The 20,431-nt window shown below is 43.3% G+C and overlaps 1 protein-coding gene across 1 annotated transcript in view; it reads right to left on the bottom strand.

Annotated features, from left to right (window-relative positions):
• Positions 1 to 13,041, bottom strand: part of LOC118395827 (protein arginine N-methyltransferase 8-B) — a 41,247-nt gene extending 28,206 nt beyond the window's left edge. Inside the window, exons 1-3 of the mRNA XM_035789799.2 lie at positions 12,305 to 13,041; positions 5,354 to 5,581; positions 4,572 to 4,727 (exon numbers count right to left, since the gene is read on the bottom strand). Coding sequence (XP_035645692.1) covers positions 4,572 to 4,727; positions 5,354 to 5,581; positions 12,305 to 12,373 — 453 coding nt within the window. The 5' untranslated portion in view covers positions 12,374 to 13,041. The remainder of the gene's footprint in view (positions 1 to 4,571; positions 4,728 to 5,353; positions 5,582 to 12,304) is intronic.
• Between the last annotated feature and the right edge of the window lie 7,390 nt (positions 13,042 to 20,431).

Here is a 20,431-nt window from a genome sequence, read left to right as displayed (position 1 = left end):
CGCAACAAGTTAACTTGTTTTTCAACCACTCCACAAATTTCTTGTTAACAAACTATAGTTTTGGCAAGTTGGTTAGGACATCTACTTTGTGCATGACACAAGTCATTTTTCCAACAATTGTTTACAGACAGATTATTTCACTTATAATTCACTGTATCACAAGGCCTACCTTCAAACTCAGTGCCTCTTTGCTTGACATCATGGGAAAATCAAAAGAAATCAGCCAACACCTCAGAAAAAAACTGTAGACCTCCACAAGTCTGGCTCATCCTTGGGAGCGATTTCCAAACGCCTGAAGGTACCACGTTCATCTGTACAAACAATAGTACGCAAGTATAAACACCATGGGACCACACAGCCGTCATACCACTCAGGAAGGAGACGCATTCTGTCTCCTATAGATGAACGTACTGGTGCGAAAAGTGCAAATCAATCCCAGAACAGCAGCAAAAGATCTTGTGAAGATACTAGAGGAAACAGGTACAAAAGGATCTATATCCACAGCAAAACGAGTCCTATATCGACATAACCTGAAAGGCCGCTCAGCAAGGGAGAAGCCACTGCTCCAAAACCGCCATAAAAAAGCCAGACTACGGTTTGCAACTGCACATGGGGACAAAGATCGTACTTTTTGGAGAAACGTCCTCTGGTCTGATGAAACAAAAATATAACTGTTTGGCCATAATGACCAGCGTTATGTTTGGAGGAAAGAGGGGGAGGCTTGCAAGCCAAAGAACACCATTTCAACCGAGAAGCACAGGGGTGGAAAAATCATGTTGTGGAGTGTTTTTCTGCAGAATGGACTGGTGCACTTCACAAAATAGATGGCATTATGAGGCAGGAAAATTATGTGGATATATTGAAGCAACATCTCATGACATCAGTCAGGAAGTTAAAGCTTGGTCACAAATGGGTCTTCCAAATGGTCAATGACCCCAAGCATACTTCCAATGTTGTGGCAAAATGGCTTAAGGACAACAAAGTCAAGGTACTGGAGTGGCCATCACAAAGCCCTGACCTCAATCCTATAGAAATGTTGTGGGCAGAACTGAAAAAGCGTGTGCGAGCAAGGAGGCCTACAAACCTGACTCAGTTACACACACTAACCCTTTGACACATTGCTGCTACTGTCTATTATCTATCCTGTTGCCTAGTGACTTTACCCCTACCTATATGTACACTGAACAACATGTAAAGTGTGTTGGTCCCATGTTTCATGAGCTGAAATAAAAGATCCCAGAAATGTTCCATCAGCACAAAAAGCTTATTTCTCTCACATTTTGTGCACAAATTTGTTTACATCCCTGTTAGTGAGCATTTCTCCTTTGCCAAGATAATCCATCCACCTGACAGGTGTGGTATGTCAAGAAGCCGATTAAACAGCATGATCATTACACAGGTGCACCTTGTGCTGAGGACAAAAGGCCACTCTAAAATATGCAGTTTTGTCACACAACACAATGCAACAGATGTTTCAAGTTGAGGGAGCGTGCAATTGGCATGCTGACTGCAGAAATAACCACCAGAGCTAGTGTCAGAAAATGTAATGTTCCTTTCTCTACCATAACCCGCCTGTTGGCATGTTGTTGAGTGGTTTGCTGATGTCAACATTGTAAGCAGAGTGCCACATGGTGGCGGTGGGGTTATGGAATGGACAGGCATAAGCTACGGACAATGAACACAATTGCATATTAATCAATGGCAATTTGAACGCACAGAGATACCGTGACAAGATCCTGGAGGCTTGTCGTGCCATTCATCTGCCGCCATCACCTCATGTTTCAGCATGATAATGGACGGCCAAGGATTGGTACACAATTCCTGGAAGCTGAAAATGTCCCGGTGCATACTCTCCAAACATGTCACCCGTTGATCATGTTTGGGATGCTCTGGATCAATGTGTTTGGCAACGTGTTCCAGTTCCAGCCAATATCCAGCAACTTCGCACAGCCATTGAAGAGGACTAGGACAAGAACGTACTGTATGTGACCAACAGATGCATATATGTATTCCCAGTCATGTGAAATCCATAGATTAGGGCCTAATTAATTTCCTTACAAATGAACTGTAACTCAGTAAAATCTTTGAAATTGTTGCATGTTGCGTTTAGTTTTGTTGAGTATACATCATTACCTCAATTACCTAGTACCATAGCACATCGACATAACAAGTACTTCCTGTATATAGCCATGTTATTTTTACTCATTATTATTCGTTATTCACTGTAGTCGTTATTCCTTGTGTCACTATTACAATTTAATTTTGTATCTTTACCTTTAACTCTGCATTGTTGGAAAAGGATCCATAAGCAAGCATTTCACTGGTAATCTACGCCTGTTGTTTACAAAGCATGACAAATAACATTTGATTTGAAGTCTTCTTCAGTAGAGTTGTAGAAACAAATAATATAACAGTCTGTCCTTTCCGGTGCTCAGCTGTCAGAGCTGTGTTCTTCAGGTAATGTACAATTTCATTTAACCAGGCAAGTCAGTTAAGAACAAATTCTTATTTACAATGATGGCCTACACCGGCCAAACCTGGACGACACTGAGCCAATTGTGCACTGCCCTATAGGACTCCCAATCACAGCCGGTTGTGATACAGCCTGAATTCGAACCAGGGTGTCTGTAGTGACACATCTAGCACTGAGATGCAGTGCCTTAGACTGCTGCGCCACTCGGGAACCCAAGTTCAGCAGGACCTGAAGAACCTCTCGCCTTCTCTATCTCGCCATTGTCTCTCTCTCTCTCCCATTCACACAGACACAGAGCAGCGAGTTAGGCATCTCAATAAAATGTCATATTTTCACACTTTGCTCTCTGCCTGTATAAAAAAGCATCTCTCCCCCTGTCAGTGGTACTCTGCCTCCCTGTCTGGCTTTCACCATGGCCACACTGTAGGGGGCTGAGGCCCATAGTCTGGAACCCCACCAGGAGAGCCCAACAGCTCCCTATACACGTTTTTCTACAATGAAAGCACTCATCCATCAACTGTGGAGACTTCCATTGAAAGCCTTCACATTAATAAAGCAGGCCCCGGGACACAGTCATACTGATCAATATTGAACTTTAAAAGTGTCAGGATTCTGAAGGTATCGATTATTCCTCCATGTATGCTCCACAGCCTACTATGGATGTGTATGTCTGAGGTGTACTAGGGGAATCATGCTCTACACCACCCATGTGATCTCAATCTGTAATGAACTCTGGAAAACAGAGAGGAAAGGGCAACAGGGTGGAGCTGGCTAATGCTTGGGCCCTTCGTAAAGCCAGGGTAGAGGGACCCGGCTGAGGCCTGCCCGCTCCGTGCCTCGCTGTCCTGGGTCTGTCACCTGGGGAATGCCTGGCCCTCTACACCCCAGTGCCCATGGTCATCTGCCAGCCTGCCACCACATCTGTTCCCCAAGGCCTGACCTGCTGTATAATGGCATGTGGAGGAGAGTATGCAATTGATTTGTGTAGCCTGTGTGTGTGTGTGTGTGTGTGTGTGTGTGTGTGTGTGTGTGTGTGTGTGTGTGTGTGTGTGTGTGTGTGTGTGTGTGTGTGTGTGTGTGTGTGTGTGTGTGTGTGTGTGTGTGTGTGTGTGTGTGTGTGTGTGTGTGTGTGTGTGCACTGTGCACTTGCCCAAGACGGGGACATATATCTACTTTCAGTGCCATTCCTGAGTGGGCACTCTCTCCCACAGAGATCTATATGCCCCTCACATCTCTCAGCTCTCACTGGGGCCAGGAGGCATAGGAGATAGTCTCCCATAGTCACACAGCTACCTCTTAGGAATAACTTCTACTAGGTAGCCTTTCAGGCAGGAAAACATCTGCATATGGACTGTTAAACTATTTAGTGTGAAGGACTTACAGTAGCAGAGATGTCATCACTGCTATAGTTGGGTGTGCTTTTCCTGTTAATTAAACTCCTAGACTGTGGCTTATCAGTTCAGCAATGGTGATACAGGATTTTACTCCAATTGTGTGATTTAGAGTCTACCACTGCTTAGATATGATCCTCCATTTTGATACTGGGATGTCAGGTTTGATGTTCTGTATGAAAGGTCTTTGATCTGTTTTTTATAATAACATTAGATGTTCCTTTCTCTGTGAAAGACCATTTCTCTGACAGGGTGATGTTCTGTATGGAAGAGTTCAGAGTTGGCCTCGAGCCCAGATCTGTTCTCTGGGGTTTGTCTCTCTGGTGGAGTCTAAGTGATGGATCTGATAACGGCATGGCCCCAGAGCTCACAGTGAGAGCATAATAAAACCAAAGATGGGAAACTGCATATAGGTTGCAGTAGAATATAGATGGGAAATCAAAACCAATAAAAGAGGAAAATAGAATGACGGATGGAACGATATAGTTGCAACTTGCAGGCAGTGAGAAGTTAGTGTTGCACAGCCTCAGTATTGGCAGAACATTTGTCCAAATTCACACACACACAAAGACAGTCTGGGGAGAGCGAGCAGATTGTCAGGCTAGGTTTCACAGCATTTCCTGATGCTGTTGGTCGCAATGGTTCTGACTGATAACATTCTAGTTTGAGACCGGACAGGGCGCATGGAGGGAGAAAGCTTTTCTTACCCCATACACGTGCTTGGCTCCCGCTTTGGCTGCAAACATGGACAGGATACCAGTCCCACTGCCCACATCAAGGACGATCTTGTCTTTAAAAGCGTGCTTGTTGTGGTACATGGAGTTTCTGTAGGTCAGCGTCCTCACTTCGTCCTTCAGCATCTCCTGCTCAGTGAAAAATGATTGATGTCAGGGTGGGAGATGTCCAAATCTAGATTCGTGTAGTATGGATAAAAATCATAATTGCACAGGCTATGTAGATATTAATCTGCAGTAATCCTACCCTTACATTTCAGACACACTGGTACACAGTGAAAATCAATGCGTTACTACATATCCCTCTTAAGTCATTTCAGCCATTCTCTCTCTGCTCTTTACAGAGCAGAAATGATTCAAACACATCTGACTTACATTCTAAAAATGTCACAGAATAAACCTCATCTCACAGGTCTAACTTGAAAGATGCTCTGCACCATTCTGACATCTTCCTCCCTTACTCCCTGAAACACAGTACATCTCTGAGGATGAGATGCACTACTGTGATATGTTCTAAAGTGGGCCAGTCTATTGTGACACAAACTTTACATAGTCATGTAAAGACACAGTAGGTAAGAAGTGGGCCTGTATTTACATGGTATCGCAAAGTAGGAATAATAATCATTATAATCATAATATAGAGTAGGAAGGCTCATCTAAACTCAAGCAACCCCCCTAATATTTTGCTGGTCATAGATCAGTACTTCCACTTTGAGATTCTTGATACATTACATACAGCCACAGGGCAGCCCTACCTCATGGATGCCAAAGTGGGCGTAGGAGTCAAAGTAGTAGTCCCTGGAGGTCATCTCCTCAGGGTTGAGGAACTTGGCCATCTTTCCCCGGCCAGGGCAGCTGGGCAGGGAGGCAGCGTGGGGCGTATGGGGCGGCTGTGGGACATGGTGGATGGAGGGCACAGGCTTGGGCAGCGAGGTTGGCTGCACGCGCTGAGACTGGATGATGCGGATTGGCTGTGGCTGCTGCTAAGGGTTGGAAAGAATGGTAATACACAATAAAGCCTTCATGGGGCGGGGGCAGATAAGTCAAGTCTTCCATAGAGAAACAGTGGGTGAAGGGCATACTGAATGATGATAAAACTCAAAAACCCAATGCATTGACTCTGGAGAACATAACACTGTTTGCATTCACCTCACAATCTGCGGGAAGCTTAAATCATGCAGACATTTATATTCTTTGATATTTTCATCTCTCAGCTGCCATTTGCTTTCCCATGGTGCCCCAGAGGTGAGTTCACAGAGCCTATTCTCCTAGACAACGATAACAGTATTGACCAGAGGTCTGTACGAAAAAGTATGGAAATGTATGCTCTCACTACTTACTGTAAGTCACTCTGGTTGAGAGCGTCTGCTAAATGACTCAAATGTAAATGTAAATGTCTGTCTGAGGAAAGCAGAAGATAAATAATTCTACACAGGTGTGCCTGTAAAACTCTGATAGTCACCTGAATGAATGAATGCTGGGAATGAATGAATGCTGGGAGAGCAGAGAAAAGCCTGTCTGATCAGCCCATAGCTCAGCAGGAGAAAAATGATCCAAAATGATCCCCTCTAGACATATTATCAGAAGACAGAGGGGGAAAAAATCTAATGTGAGCATTCAACTCAATCCATTTGTTCTATTCCTCGGTGCACATACATCTTAAGATTTAGACTTCACTCTCATGGCTGTCAGTGATATTGATCTGGTCTTGTTAAAAACAATAAGTGCTTCTCCTTTGTCTTGTGCTTTCAGCAGCCAATCTGACTGTGCAGCTTTGTCTTTGTCCTTGTTTTCTTTCGTAATGGGGATGGTCTAGCAGCAGGGGACTGAGCGGTCATCTATATGGGTACTGCAGTAATCTTTTTTTCACCACAATTTTTTATTCCTCAACTTTTACTCTCAAGCAGAAAATAGTACAATTGCCATGTCAAGCATGTAAAGAAAACAGCAGCATTTAGCCGCTGCAGTGAATTGCCAAGCTGAGATCCACTGGTATTATCTATTTACTGATGTTCCATCGGGAAATGACACACAATGAGTGCAATTCACTTCATGTGAAATATGACAGCACATCCCAAAACAGCAGGGAATATTTTACTCAGGAACATCCACAAAAACAGAATAAAACTCCACTACTTTCTATCTCCTAAAGTTCAGTGAGTTGTATTGTCCTGCAATGGACCTCAGACTCTCTGAATGAATGTTAATTGGAGACATTAATTAAATAAATGCTGAGATCCTTCCCTAAATCTGTTAAGTTGCTGTGCTCAACATCAGATGCCTGAAGAGAATGTTCCAGGGTGTATAGAATGACAGAGAAAAAGGTAATTCCACTAAGCACAGACACTCAGAATGCAAGAGCAGAATGATGTGTGAAAGGGGAACATGCAATCTGATGTTTTTTAAGGTTAAGACACTGTACAGGATGTGTCCCCGTCAACCTCTGTTCACTGACCAGTCAGATTTGGACTTCAACATGTTGTCTTGTTATTTGGGAGGAGCATTATTTTGGCTAGTGTAAACCACAGCCCCTTAACCCTCAAGTGACCTCTTCAGTCCTTGGTGTATGGAGGGCAACCACAGTAGACAAATAAATCAGAATTATGTACAGTACAAATGAAAAACAAGCTGAAACAGAAATAGGTGCATGGCAGAATATGCTGCTCTTCATCAGAATAGACATGACAAACTCCCCATAAATCAATGACTGATATTGACCATGGTTCCCTAAGAGCAATTCGTGCATGAAGGAATCATTGCTCTCAGGGCTAGTCTACCGCATTTGGGGCCCCGGGGCACTAGCCTCTAACACATTTTGTGGGAAGAATTTGCAGTTTTATAATGCTATTCTATACATTCTGTCATGAGACTGAGAGTAAATATTGCAGTTTTAAAGCTAAATTCCTGCAATTCTACACTTTCTGCCATGGGTAAGAGAGAAAAATGTGCTGTTTTATCTCATGCTATTGTTTACATTTTGCCATGAGGCTGAGGGAAAATGTTAGTTTTAAAGATCATTTCCTCCTATTTTGCCATGAAGCATAGATCATTTTAAAGTGTTAAAGCCCATTTACTGCAATTGTACACATTTTGCTATCACATGCTATCTGTGGGGTCGTCGGTCCCGGGTGTGCCCGTTCTGTATTCTGGCCCTGGTCAGGGGAGTCTATCACTTTCAGAAGTCAAGAAAACCACTGTGGATCTGGGCTCCTGCCACCACGGCACTCAAACACTTCACATCCAACTAGACTCATTCCATTACTTCAGGGGAGGGCTCCATCGCCCTCAGATAATGGTCTTAGTCCGCTTACTACACTCTACCTTAGTAATGACATTATTATCCGCGTCTGAAAGAACTTTGTGGATGAATAATTTACAGAAGACCTTTTGAAAAACAGAGTGCCAGTGTGCCTCTTATATGTAAGTGTATGTGCCAACATGTCAGCAGAGAGAAGTAGTTTTTGAATCATTGGAAGCAGCAGCACCCAATGCTATCTGGGATTCTTGGGACATCCCTACGGTTGAACATTTTGGGGAAACTTTCTGTGGAAATCAACAGGAATGTATGGGAATTAACGGGAATATATGGGAATTAACGAAAATATATGCAAATTAAGATTAATACCATTTAAATGTAGATGTTTTTCGCATTGGATATATTTACCATATTATATGGAGACAGAAACATAAACCTTTGACCTTATCATAAGTAGACAATTGCAAATGATTAAATCCTTCCAGGAGAAATAAAAAAATCAAATGTTACTTACGAATTGAACTTGATTTAAATGAGTCTTCACATGGGATGATTTCACTGAACAAAAGAAAGCATATTGAATGATCCCCAATGATCCATCGCATCTCCCAAAAACATTTTCTACATACTTCAGTAAAATCATAGTCTAGAAACTAAAACTTTCTTTGTCTTCCTCTCAGGCTCCCATGTCTTCTCCCTGGACCTCCTCAATGTCCACCTCTTGAACATCAGACTCTGAGGCCTATTCTTCACTGTCACTTTCCAACCTTATTGAGGATGGCTTGTTGTCAGGCTCAAAAAGCCTCAAATTTGCTGGGATGGCCACCAATTTTTCAACCCTTGTATTGGTCAGCCTGTTGCGTGCCTTGATGTGTGTGTCCCCAAACAAGGACCAGTTGCGCTCTGAGGCAGCTGATGTTGGTGGGATTTGGAGGATGGAGGCAACAGGGGAAAGAGCCTCAGATCCACAAAGTTCCTTCCACCAGGTGGCTGATGAGATATGTTGCTTGGAAGTGTACTTCGCCAGACTGCCAAGAACCTTGCCCTCATCCAGGCCAAGGTGGCGAGACACAGTAGTGATGACACCACAGGCCTTGTTGATCTCTGCACCACACAGGATGCTCTTGCCATTATACTTGGGGTCCACCATGTACGCTGCGGCATGAATGGGCTTCAGGCAGAAGTCTTCAGGCTTTTTTATGTATTTCAGAACTGCAGTTTCCTCTGCTTGGAGCAACAGTGAAATGGGCAGGGCAGAACAGATTTCTTCTCTTACATCTGCAAGCAGAGTCTGAACATCAGACAGGATGGCATTGTCTCCCTCAATCCGTGCAATGGCTACTGCTATAGGTTTCAGGAGTTTCAGACTGCGAGGATCCTCTTGATGGGGCAGGCCATATCGGCAGACTGTGATTTTGGTCATTTCTTGGAGAGACTCCTTCCCCTCCAGGAGACAGTCAAACATGATAACACCACCCCAACAGGTGTTGGACAGCTTCAATGTGATGCTCTTATTCTTCTCTCTTTGCTTGGTGAGGTAGATTGCTGCTGTAACTTGATGACCCTTCACATACCTAACCATTCCTTGGTTCTCGTAGAGTGTATCCATTGTTTTCAGTGCCATGATGTCCTTGAGGAGCAGATTCAATGCATGAGCAGCACAGTCATATGGGTGTGATGTGAGGGTAGACCAAGCATCCTTCATGTTCGCAACATTGTCTGTCACCAGTGCAAATACCTTCTGTGGTCCAAGGTCATTGATGACTTCCTTCAGCTCATCTGCAATGTAGAGACCAGTGTGTCTGTTGTCCCTTGTGTCTGTGCTCTTGTAGAATACTGGTTGAGGGGTGGAGATTATGTAGTTAATTATTCCTTGGCCATGAACATTCAACCACACCTCAGAGATGATTGCAATACAGTCTGCTTTCTCTATGATTTGCTTGACCTTCACTTGAACTCTGCTGAACTCCGCATCCAGCAAATTAGTAGATAAAGCATGTCTGGTTGGAGGGGTGTATGCTAGGCGAAGAACATTCAGAAATCTCTTCCAATACACATTGCCTGTGAGCATCAGAGGTGAACCAGCATACACAGCTTGAGCAAGACATTCATCAGCATTTCTCTGACTACGTTCCACGATTGAGTCAAAAAAAACTTTTGATTCCAGGAGGACCATGAGCTGTTGCTATCAATAAGGTGTCTGATCATTTTCACCTCGAGTAGAAGTAGAGGGACTTTTGTCAGAGGTTGCTTGTTGTGAGCGCTGAGGGAACTTCATGCACTTGGCCAAATGATTCTGCATCTTTGTTGCATTCTTCACAAATGATTTGGCACAGTATTTGCAAATGTACAATGCTTTTCCATCTACATTAGTTGCAGTGAAATGTCTCCACACATCAGGTCGTGCCCATGGCATTTTCCTATAAAGATTAGAAAATAATTTGTAAAAAAATAAATACAATTCCATGTACAGATAAATATTTAAGCAGTCAGATTAAATAACTCCTTTGTAAAATACATGTTTTAAAATGAAACATGTATGGAAACAGGTGAATTAACACTCCTCAGTTAGCAGGCTCAAGCAAGCTAAAACCCACATGGTAGCAAAAAACTAACTAGCAGAACTTCCTAACAAGTTAGAAATGATTTAAACACACTTTGCTGTAGGCTACTACTTACTAGTTAACAAAAAAAATCATGCGTGTCACATAAAATATATTCACCCCATCCAGTATTGTAATCAAAACTTACCAGAAAGCATGTAGTCCTTGGCTCAGACAGTGTAGTAGTGTGGGCTCAATAGCATCTCATTAGTGTGCAAGATCTTGAGAATCAGCTGTACATGTGATGGAAGAGTGCACTGCACATGTGATGGAAGAATGCACTGTGCACGCAGAGGGTTGCAATTCCATTGAATTGGGGATAGTTTAATGTCTTATGTGTATCCCACAAAAAAAATGTTCACTATTATAAGCAAACTTTTTTGATGAATTTAAGCAAAATTCCCTAAATTCCCGGGCTTAACTTCCATGGAAAATGTCCAGAAAATGTTCAACCCTTTGTTAACTCTTGATATCCCTAAATATCCCTAAACCCTGCCCCAGTAGTGGAAAAGTACCTAATTGTCGAACTTGAGTAAAAGTAAAGATTCCTTAGTAGAAAATGACTCAAGTAAAAGTCACCCAGTAAAATACTACTAGAGTAAAAGTCTAAAAGTATTTGGTTTGAAAAAAGTCAATGTAATGGGTAAAATATACTTAAGTATCAAAAGTAAAAGTATAAATGCTCTAAAGTTCCTTATATTAAGCTAATCTTTTTAATTCAGAGATAGCTAGGGGCACACTCCAACACTCAGAAATAATTTACAAACGAAGCATTTTGTGAGTCCGTCAGATCACAGGCAGTAATCCGGGATGACCAGGGATGTTCTCTTGATTAGTGAGTGAATTTGACCATTTTCCTGTCCTGCTAAGCATTAAAAATGTAAGGAGTAATTCTGGGTGTCAGGGAAAATGTATGGACTAAAAAGCACATTTTATTTAGGAATGTAGTGAAGTAAAAGTAGTCAAAAATATAAATAGTTAAGTACAAATACCACAAAAAACGACTTAAGTAGTACTTTAAAGTTTTATTACAGACCCTGCTCATACTTCTAAAGTGAAACGGATTTCTAGGCTGTCATATTATGCTGAGCAGATTATTTTATGCTATGCATACAAATATGAGTTATGGACTTCCCAATACCCTATCCAACATTTAATACAAATATATGCATTTTCCAAACACACTCAGCTAGGTACTGGTGATAAACACACATTACTGATTAAACTAAGGGACCTCTCACTCGTCTGAGCGGGATTTTGACCAGTCAGATTCCTGCTCAAATCTGTTTAAACACTCGCCTAACAATCTAACAACAAACTAAAAACATATGTTGGTTATAACACTCGTTTTTAGTCGACAATTCGGCGCATGGTCCAGCAATGCAGCTACAGGACAAGGGAAGACGCACGAGCTCAAATCTTCGCGCCCTAAATCACATTGCTCTGAATCTTTACCTGTGACGGAGTGCGACATTTCTCAGAATAAGAGACAAACAAATAGTTGGTGGCAGACACACGAGTAGGCTATCATTATGATAACTAGGCTACCATGAAACAGGGTGTCACAAGACTCAATTTATGCTCAAATAACAATTTGATGTCACTATTTTATGCTTTGATTAAAATTATATGGCATGAGTGGAGCATGCCAGTCACCGAAGGGCATTTGATGCACAAGAGTGGACCCGATGAGTACTAGAAAATACATCTCAGAGGTACCAGCCTACTCTGGATGGGTTTTGCATCCTCGAAATGAAGATCAAACCTGACAGCTCATTGCACTAGCCTATTCATCACTCATATATTTAGTGTAGCCTACATTAATTTATCGTAACTTGCACACCTACCTCAGTGCTCTCGGACTCCGCCATTTTTCTCCTGAGGAGCATACAGCGGGAGGAGTGTTTCATTCCCATAAGAGCCACAGAGATGGTGTCTCGATATGGATAAAAATAGGATGAAATTGTATATATTTAAGGATTTAGTCGGAGTTCTGTTAGTAAAAAATGTTCCGCATCATGACATTTTACAAAATGGCTCTTACAATTCAAATATTAAAATAGTACATAAAGTTCCACAAGAATAGCAACCCGTTTTAGCAGATAAACGTGTTCTGTAATCCAGAGTGCAAAAGTGACCTCTCTCTCACATGTTGCTTTCTAGGAGAGCATAAGGCAACCACTCTTCACTTTGCAACCTTTGGGCAAAAGGAATCAATTAAACGGCATTCCATATTCTCCAGCGGTGTACGCTACTCCAGAGCAGGTGCGACGCACACAAGCAGAAATGTTCCCATCACATTTATGAACAAAATTGGTTTCTAAAAATAGAATCCAACGTCCCTATTGCTGTGATGTCTTGATCAGGCCTCATAGATGTTCATGTCAGCTAATTTTCCACGAAACTATTGCAACCATTGCCTATTTAACTAAGCATATTAATAGCGCAGTAACGTGTCCTCTAATGAGCCCATTTCAGCGCAGGCAGCTCCAAAACGTAGAAGAGCTCACACGCTTTGCTTGATCTAATTGCCACTTTGTCGAATTAAAAAGCAGCTTATTATATAAAGTTCAACTTTACTCTGGTTGAATGCGATGATAAGGCAGGAAGCAAGTATTGATGCTTGGAAGACATGGCACCACCACCTCACCGTGCGCGTGTGACATCAGTCCATTCTGCTTGCTTGTCCACCTATTCCTATATTCAGTGAGACGATATAGGAATAGGTGTCTAGTCAGTGAATTTATGCTGCTCCAAAGCCGCGGGAAGAGCACCCCCTGAAAAATGTGAATATCTATATTTTTTTATTAAATATATTTACAAAAATATTCATACATTTTTTTTAAATCACAAAAGTAATGCAGTGGTTCTTTAATATTCCTGTATTAGCAGAAAAAAATATTTGTAAATATTTTCAAATTGCCAGGTATAATATGCAATTGTGTTCGTTGCGCTTAGTTTATGCCTGAAACCGGGATTTATCCATGAAGAGCACACTTCTCCAGCGTGCCAGTGGCCATCAAAGGTAAGCATTTGTCAACTGAAGTCGGTGACTACGCCGACTGCAGTCAGGTCAAGACACTGAAGATGATGACAAGCACGCAGATGAGCTTCCCTGAGAAGGTTTCTGACACTTTGTACAGCAATTCTTTGGTTGTCCAATCCCACAGTTTCATTAGCTGTCCGGGTGGCTGGTCTCAGACAATCCCGCAGGTGAAGAAGCCGACTGTGAAGGTCCTGAACTGGCGAGGTTACACGTAGTCTGCGGTTGTGAGGCCAGTTGGACGTACTGCCAAATTCTCTAAAAGAACATTGGTAGAAAAATGATTCAATTCTCTGGCAACAGCTCTGGTGGACATTCCTGCAGTCAGCATTCCAATTGCATGCTCTCTCAAAACTTGAGACATATGTGGCATTGTGTTGTGTTGACAAAGCGGCACATTTTAGTGTCCTTTTAATGTCCCCAGCACAAGGTGCACCTGTGAAATGATCATGCTGTTTAATCAGCTTCTTGATATGCCACATGTATGGATTATCTTAACAAAGGAGAAATGCTCACGAACAGAGATGTTAACAAATTTGTGCACAATATTTGAGAGAAATTTGTGGGTTTGGAACATATCTGGGATTTTTTATTTCAGCTCATGAATCATGGACCAACACTTTACACGTTGAGTTAATATTTTTGTTCAATGTAAATACAAGGTACTGTTGTTGGGCTAAGTAAGGGATGCCATAGAGCTTGCCGTCTAATTTTATTTAGGTACCGGTACTTATCTATTCTATTTCTTTGCATGTAGCCTATATATTGTTGTGCTGCTGATTGCAATTTGACTGAGTGAAAGCTGTGTTTATCATCAGGCAATACCTACTTCCTCTGCCACCCACACCACTCATTGCATTATTCACGGCAGAGTGCAACTACTCACCAGACACACTGCTCAGCAGCTCCAGTGAAGCCCATGCTACAGTACATCCCATCCACTCTCCACAGCCCCTGCACATCATGCATGGAGCTGAGAAATTGCGTACCAAAGCCTGCACAAACACCATGAATCCCAGATACTGTAAACAACGCATACACGCATGCAAACAAACACACACACACACGCATGCAAGCACACATGCACAAGCACATACACACACAAACACACACACTTGAAGCCCTTGACAAATGTTTGGCTATGGAACAGATTGGAGGGGACAGATTGTGTTTGAATGGTGACCAGCCCTTTGGCTTAAGTCTTGGAAGTATCACTTTAAGTGTTATTGCTCCTCAGATCAGATGTTATGCAGAGTCTTGTCTCGATCTGTATCTTTATTTATGTCTGAACATAGTGTTTAGCAGAGGACAGACAGTCTCATTGTGTCAGCTATCAGCTATCACTATTCTCCCCATAAGAGTCTCTGTTAAAAGTGATGCACTGAAATTGCTTCAATTTCCTCTTCAGCTTTCTGCTGATCTATATACCGCCTTTTCATCAGCAAACGACTGCTACCGAAAATGTCCTATCATCTCTTGTCTAACAAAAGAGCAACATAACAAGGAATGACAATGGCAAAATACAATGAGTTACAACGATTAGCCTCTTTTTAACTGATAATGCTCAGAGCTATCTATTGACTGCTGTTATCTCTAAGTTACCTCTGCATGGTGTTCTGATTGGAGGAGTTTTCCCTCCCATTTAACAGGTGAACTTTTTAACTGGTCTGGTAGAATTTAGAGCACCTCCACATAAAATGTACAATGCCTTATAGATATTTCCAAAATATTCCAAATGTGCATTTGTAGTCCCAGAACATTGCTCTCTCATAGGAGGGAGTGGGAATACAAGTATAGAGAGTACAGCAGGATGATATTTCTGTTGGTTTGAATAATGTGAGCAGTGCATCTCACCTCTCCATGTGAGAACTAATATAGATCCTATTACATTCTAATTCCTCATTATATGCAAGAACTGATATGTGTTGAGAAATCTGATTCATTCGGGGACAAAATGGCTTCAGTGCATCACCATGTTGCAGTAGTAGGTGGTGGATAAGGTGCAAATGTAATGCTTCTTCTTGTGCAAAGCTCAATGCTCGCAATCAACGATTATTATTTTCAGAATGATCTAGACAAAACCAGTTGGTGTACAATCATTGATTGCCCCTTACATACCTTGTGTATGCAAACAGGTAGGTGCATGACTACAGTATAGCATGACATCTATGGGCTTTGAGTGAACAAATATTGAAAAGAGGATGAAAATATAATCCTCCCCTTCTCAGAACTTTATTTTTTTCTCTCCCACTCCTTCTCTCTCTCTGTCGCTCTTTACCTGCTCCTGTCTTCCCCTGTTTGGCTGGCTTTGTCTACTCTGTTTGAACAGAGGGAATTGTGAGCGAGTTCATTCCAGCACCCCGCAGAGAGAGAACTGAGCTCAGTGAACTAACTTACACAGTACTTCTTTGGTCTGGCTTCAAGGCTATAAATTTTTTATGTCTGATACGTAATGTAATTTGTAGTTTGCTTGTTATTAGTTATTTTGATAAGATGCTCTGATCTTAACAAGGAGTTGATCATAAAGTTTGTGTATAGTTCAATTTGTAACTATTTCACACATGCTTTACGGTTGTTTCAGTCTGCAGGGATTTGAGGTGAATATGCCATAGCATAGATATCCCACACCCAATGCACTTTCTTCTATCGACACTGAACAAAAATATAAACGCAACATGCAACAATTTCAAAGATTTTACTGAGTTACAGTTCATATAAGGAAATCAGTCAACTGAAATCAATTCATTAGGCCCTAATCTATGGGTTTCAAATGACTGGAAATACAGATGAGTGGGTCACAGATACCTTTAAAAAAGGTAGGGGTGTGGATCAGAAAACCAGTCAGTATCTGGTGTGATCACTATTTACCTCATGTAGCGTGAAACATCCCGTCGCATAGAGTTGATCAGGCTGTTGATTGTGACCTGTGGAATGTTGTCCCACTCCTCTTAAATGGCTGTGCGAAGTTGCTGGATATTTGCGGGAACTGGAACACGCTGTCATACACGTCGATCCAAAGCCTCCCTAACATGCTCAATGGGTGACATGTCTGGTGAGTATGCAGGCCATGGAAGAACTGGGACATTTTCAGCTTCCAGGAATTGTGTACAGATCCTTGCAACATGGGGCCATGCATTATCATGCTAAAACATGAGGAGAAGGCAGCGGATGAATGGCACAACAATGGGCCCCACGATCTCGTCACGGTATCTCTGGGCATTCAAATTGCCATCGATAAAATTTAATTGTGTTTGTTTTACATAGCTAATGCCTGCCCATACCATAACCCCACCACCACCATGGGGCCCTCTGTTCACAACGTTAACATCAGCAAACCGCTCGCCCACACAACACCATACACGCTGTCTGCCTTCTGCCCGGTACAGTTGAAACTGGGATTCATCTGTGAAGAGCACACTTCTCCAGCATACCATTGGCCATCGATGGTGAGCATTTGCCCACTGAAGTTGGTTATGTCGCCGAACTGCAGTCAGGTCAAGACCCTGGTGAGGACGACGAGTACGTGGATGAGCTTACCTGAGACGGTTTGTGCAGAAATTATTTGGTTGTGCAAACCCACAGTTTCATCAGCTGTCCGGGTTACGCACACAAAGCTTATTTCTCTCAAATTTTGTGAGCAAATTTGTTAACATTCCTGAGGAGTATTTATGTTGGTAATAAAGCCCTTTTGTGGGGAAAAACTCATTCTGATCGGCTGGGCCTGGCTCCCCAGTGGGTGGGCCCATGCCCTCCCTGCCCAACCATGGCTGCACCCCTGCTCAGTTATGTGAAATCCATAGCTTAGGGCCTAATTTATTTATTTAAATGGACTGATTTCCTTATATGAACTGTAACCCAGTAAAATCTTAGAAATTGTTGCATGTTACGCTTATATTTTTTGCACTACATTTACAGTACAATTTAACCATTCAGCAGACATTCTCATTCAGGGCGACCCACAGCTAGTGCATTCATCTTAAAGTAGCCAGGCGAGACAACCACATATCACAGTTGTACCCCATCCACATATCACATACATCATACAATACATAATGCATAAACATTTCTTTGTCTCTCTTCATAGTCTCCATCGTTGTCACGGCCGTTAAAAGAAGAGGACCAAGGTGCAGCGTGTTGAGCGTACATATTATTTTATTTCGAAAAGACGCCGAACAAAACAACAAACACTACAAAACAAACCGTGAAGCTAAAGGCTATGTGCCATAAACAAAGTCACAATAGACAGATAGACAGCTGTCCCTGATTGAGAACCCTACCCGGCCAAAACAGAAATACAAATAATAGAATATAGAATACCCACCCCAACTCACACCCTGCCCAAACCAAAATAGAGACATAAACAGCATCTCTAAGGTCAGGGCGTGACAGTACCCCCCTCCAAAGGTGTGGACTCCGGCCGCAAAACCTAAACCTATAGGGGAGGGTCTGGGTGGGCATCTATCCGCGGTGGCGGCTCAGGTGCGGGACGCAGACCCCGCTCCACCACTGGCTCACCCCACTTTGGTGGCACCTCTGGTGCAGGGACCATTGTCGCCAACCCCGGACTGGGGACCCTCGTCGCCGACCCCGGACTGGGCACCCTCGCTGCGGGCACCGGACTGGGCACCCTCGCTGCGGGCCCCGGACTGGGCACCCTCGCTGCGGGCCCCAGACTGGAGGCCGTCTCTGGAGGCTCCGGACTGGAGGCTGGAGGCCGTCGTTGGAGGCTTCGTGCCATGAATCCTCACTGGAGGCTTCGTGCCATGGATCACCACTGGAGGCTTCGTGCCATGAATCATCACTGGAGGCTTCTCACCATGGATCATCACTGGAGGCTTCTTGCCATGGATCATCACTGGAGGCTTCTTGTCATGGATCATCAATGGAGGCTTTGTGCCATGGATCATCACTGGAGGCTTCGGACCATGGATCATCACTGGAGGCTTCTTGCCATGGATCATCACTGGAGGCTTCTTGCCATGGATCACTGGAGTAGAGAGACACACAGGAGGCCTGGCTCTGGGAGCAGGCACAGGACTCACCAGGCTGGGAGACATACAGGAGGCTTAGTTCTTGGCAGAGGCACTGGGTACACAGGGCCGTGGAGTTGCACTGGCGGTCTCGAGCACAGAGCTGGCACAACCCGTTCTGGCTGGATGCCCACTTCCACCCAGCAAATGCGGGACACAGGCACAGAGCACACCGTCCTGTGAATGCTCACTCGAGACACCGTGCGCATCACCCCATAGCACGGTGCTTGACCAGTCACATGCTCACCACGGTAAGTTGGAGTTGGCTCAGGTCTGAATTCTGACTCTGCCACACTCCCCATGTCCCCCCCCAAAACAAAAATTTGGGGAGTGGTCTCCCGGTCTTTAGTACCAGCCGTGACCCTGTGTAAACCTGGGCCCTCTTTCTCGCTGCCTCCAACTTCCTCTCTGCTTCCAGCTGCTCCCACAGCAGGCGATCCTTTCCCGCCAGGATCTCCTCCCATGTCCAGGATCCTTTGCCATTTAGGATGTCCTCCCATGTCCAGTCCTCCTGAACACGCAGCTCCTACTTACCACGCTGCTTGGTCCATTTATGGTGGGAGGTTCTGTCACAGCCGTTAAAAGAAGAGGACCAAGGTGCAGCGTGATGAGCGTACATATTATTTTATTTTGAAAAGACGCCGAACAAAACAATAAACACTACAAAACAAACCGTGAAGCTAAAGGCTATGCACCATAAACAAAGTCAACTTCCCACAAAGACAGGTGGAAAAGGGCTCCCTATGTATGGTTCTCAATCAGAGACAACGATAGACAGCTGTCCCTGATTGAGAACCATACCCGGCCAAAACATAGAAATACAAATAATAGAATATAGAATACCCACCCCAACTCACACCCTGACCAAACCAAAATAGAGACATAAACAGGATCTCTAAGGTCAGGGCGTGACAGTCGTGCTGTAAGGTGTTCTACTATGTGTTTTTTAAATCTGGTTTTGTTGCTAGCTTGAGCTACCAGGAGTGGCAGAGAGTTCCATTTAGTAATGGCTCTATTTAATACTGTGTGTTTCCCAGCCTCTGTTCTGGACCTGGGGACTGTGAAGAGACATCTGGTTGCATGTCTTTTCTCATACCAATGAGTGTCCGTACTGTGTGCCAACTGCTTGAACAGACCGTTCGGTACCTTCAACACATCAACACCTCACACAAAGACCAATAGTGATGTAGTCAGTCTCTCCTCAATTTTGAGACAGGAGTGATTGACATGCATGTAATTGACATTCGCCCTCTGTGTACATACGTGCTGCTCTGTTTTGGACCAACTGCAATTTGTCTATGTCCTTCTTTGCTGTACCTGATCACACAACTGGACAGTAGTCCAGGTGTGACAAAACTAAAGCCTGTAGGACCTGTCTGGTTGACTGAGATATCAAGAAAGCAGAGAAACACCTTATCATTGACAGACCTCTTCCCATTTTAGTAACCATTGAGTCTATATGTTTTGACCATGATAGCTTGCTGTCTAGGTCGACAACCAGCAGTTTAGTCTCCTCAACTTGCTCAGTAGCCACATTATTCAATAATAGATCCAGATGAGGTTTAGGGTTTAGCGAGCGATTTGTCCCAAAAATTATGCTTTTAGTTTTTGACAAATTTAGCACCAGCCTATTGCTGTCTACCCATTCTAAAACTGACTGGAGCTCTATGTTAAGGGTGTCAGTTATTTATTTTACTGTTGCAGCCAACGTGTATACTGTTGAGTTATGTACATGGACACACAGCCTTTATTCAAGGTCAGTGGAAGGTTATTAGAAAACATAGAAAACAATATTTGTCCATGCCGGCTTCCCTGCGGTACACCACACTTGTGTTTGCATTAGAGAAGCTTCCATTAAAGAAAACCCTCTGTGTTCTATTGGATAGGTAACGGTCCATCCA

Source organism: Oncorhynchus keta, chromosome 17 (genome assembly GCF_023373465.1).
Source record: "Oncorhynchus keta strain PuntledgeMale-10-30-2019 chromosome 17, Oket_V2, whole genome shotgun sequence".
NCBI lineage: Eukaryota > Metazoa > Chordata > Actinopteri > Salmoniformes > Salmonidae > Oncorhynchus > Oncorhynchus keta.
This window is presented reverse-complemented; position numbering and strand designations above follow the sequence as displayed.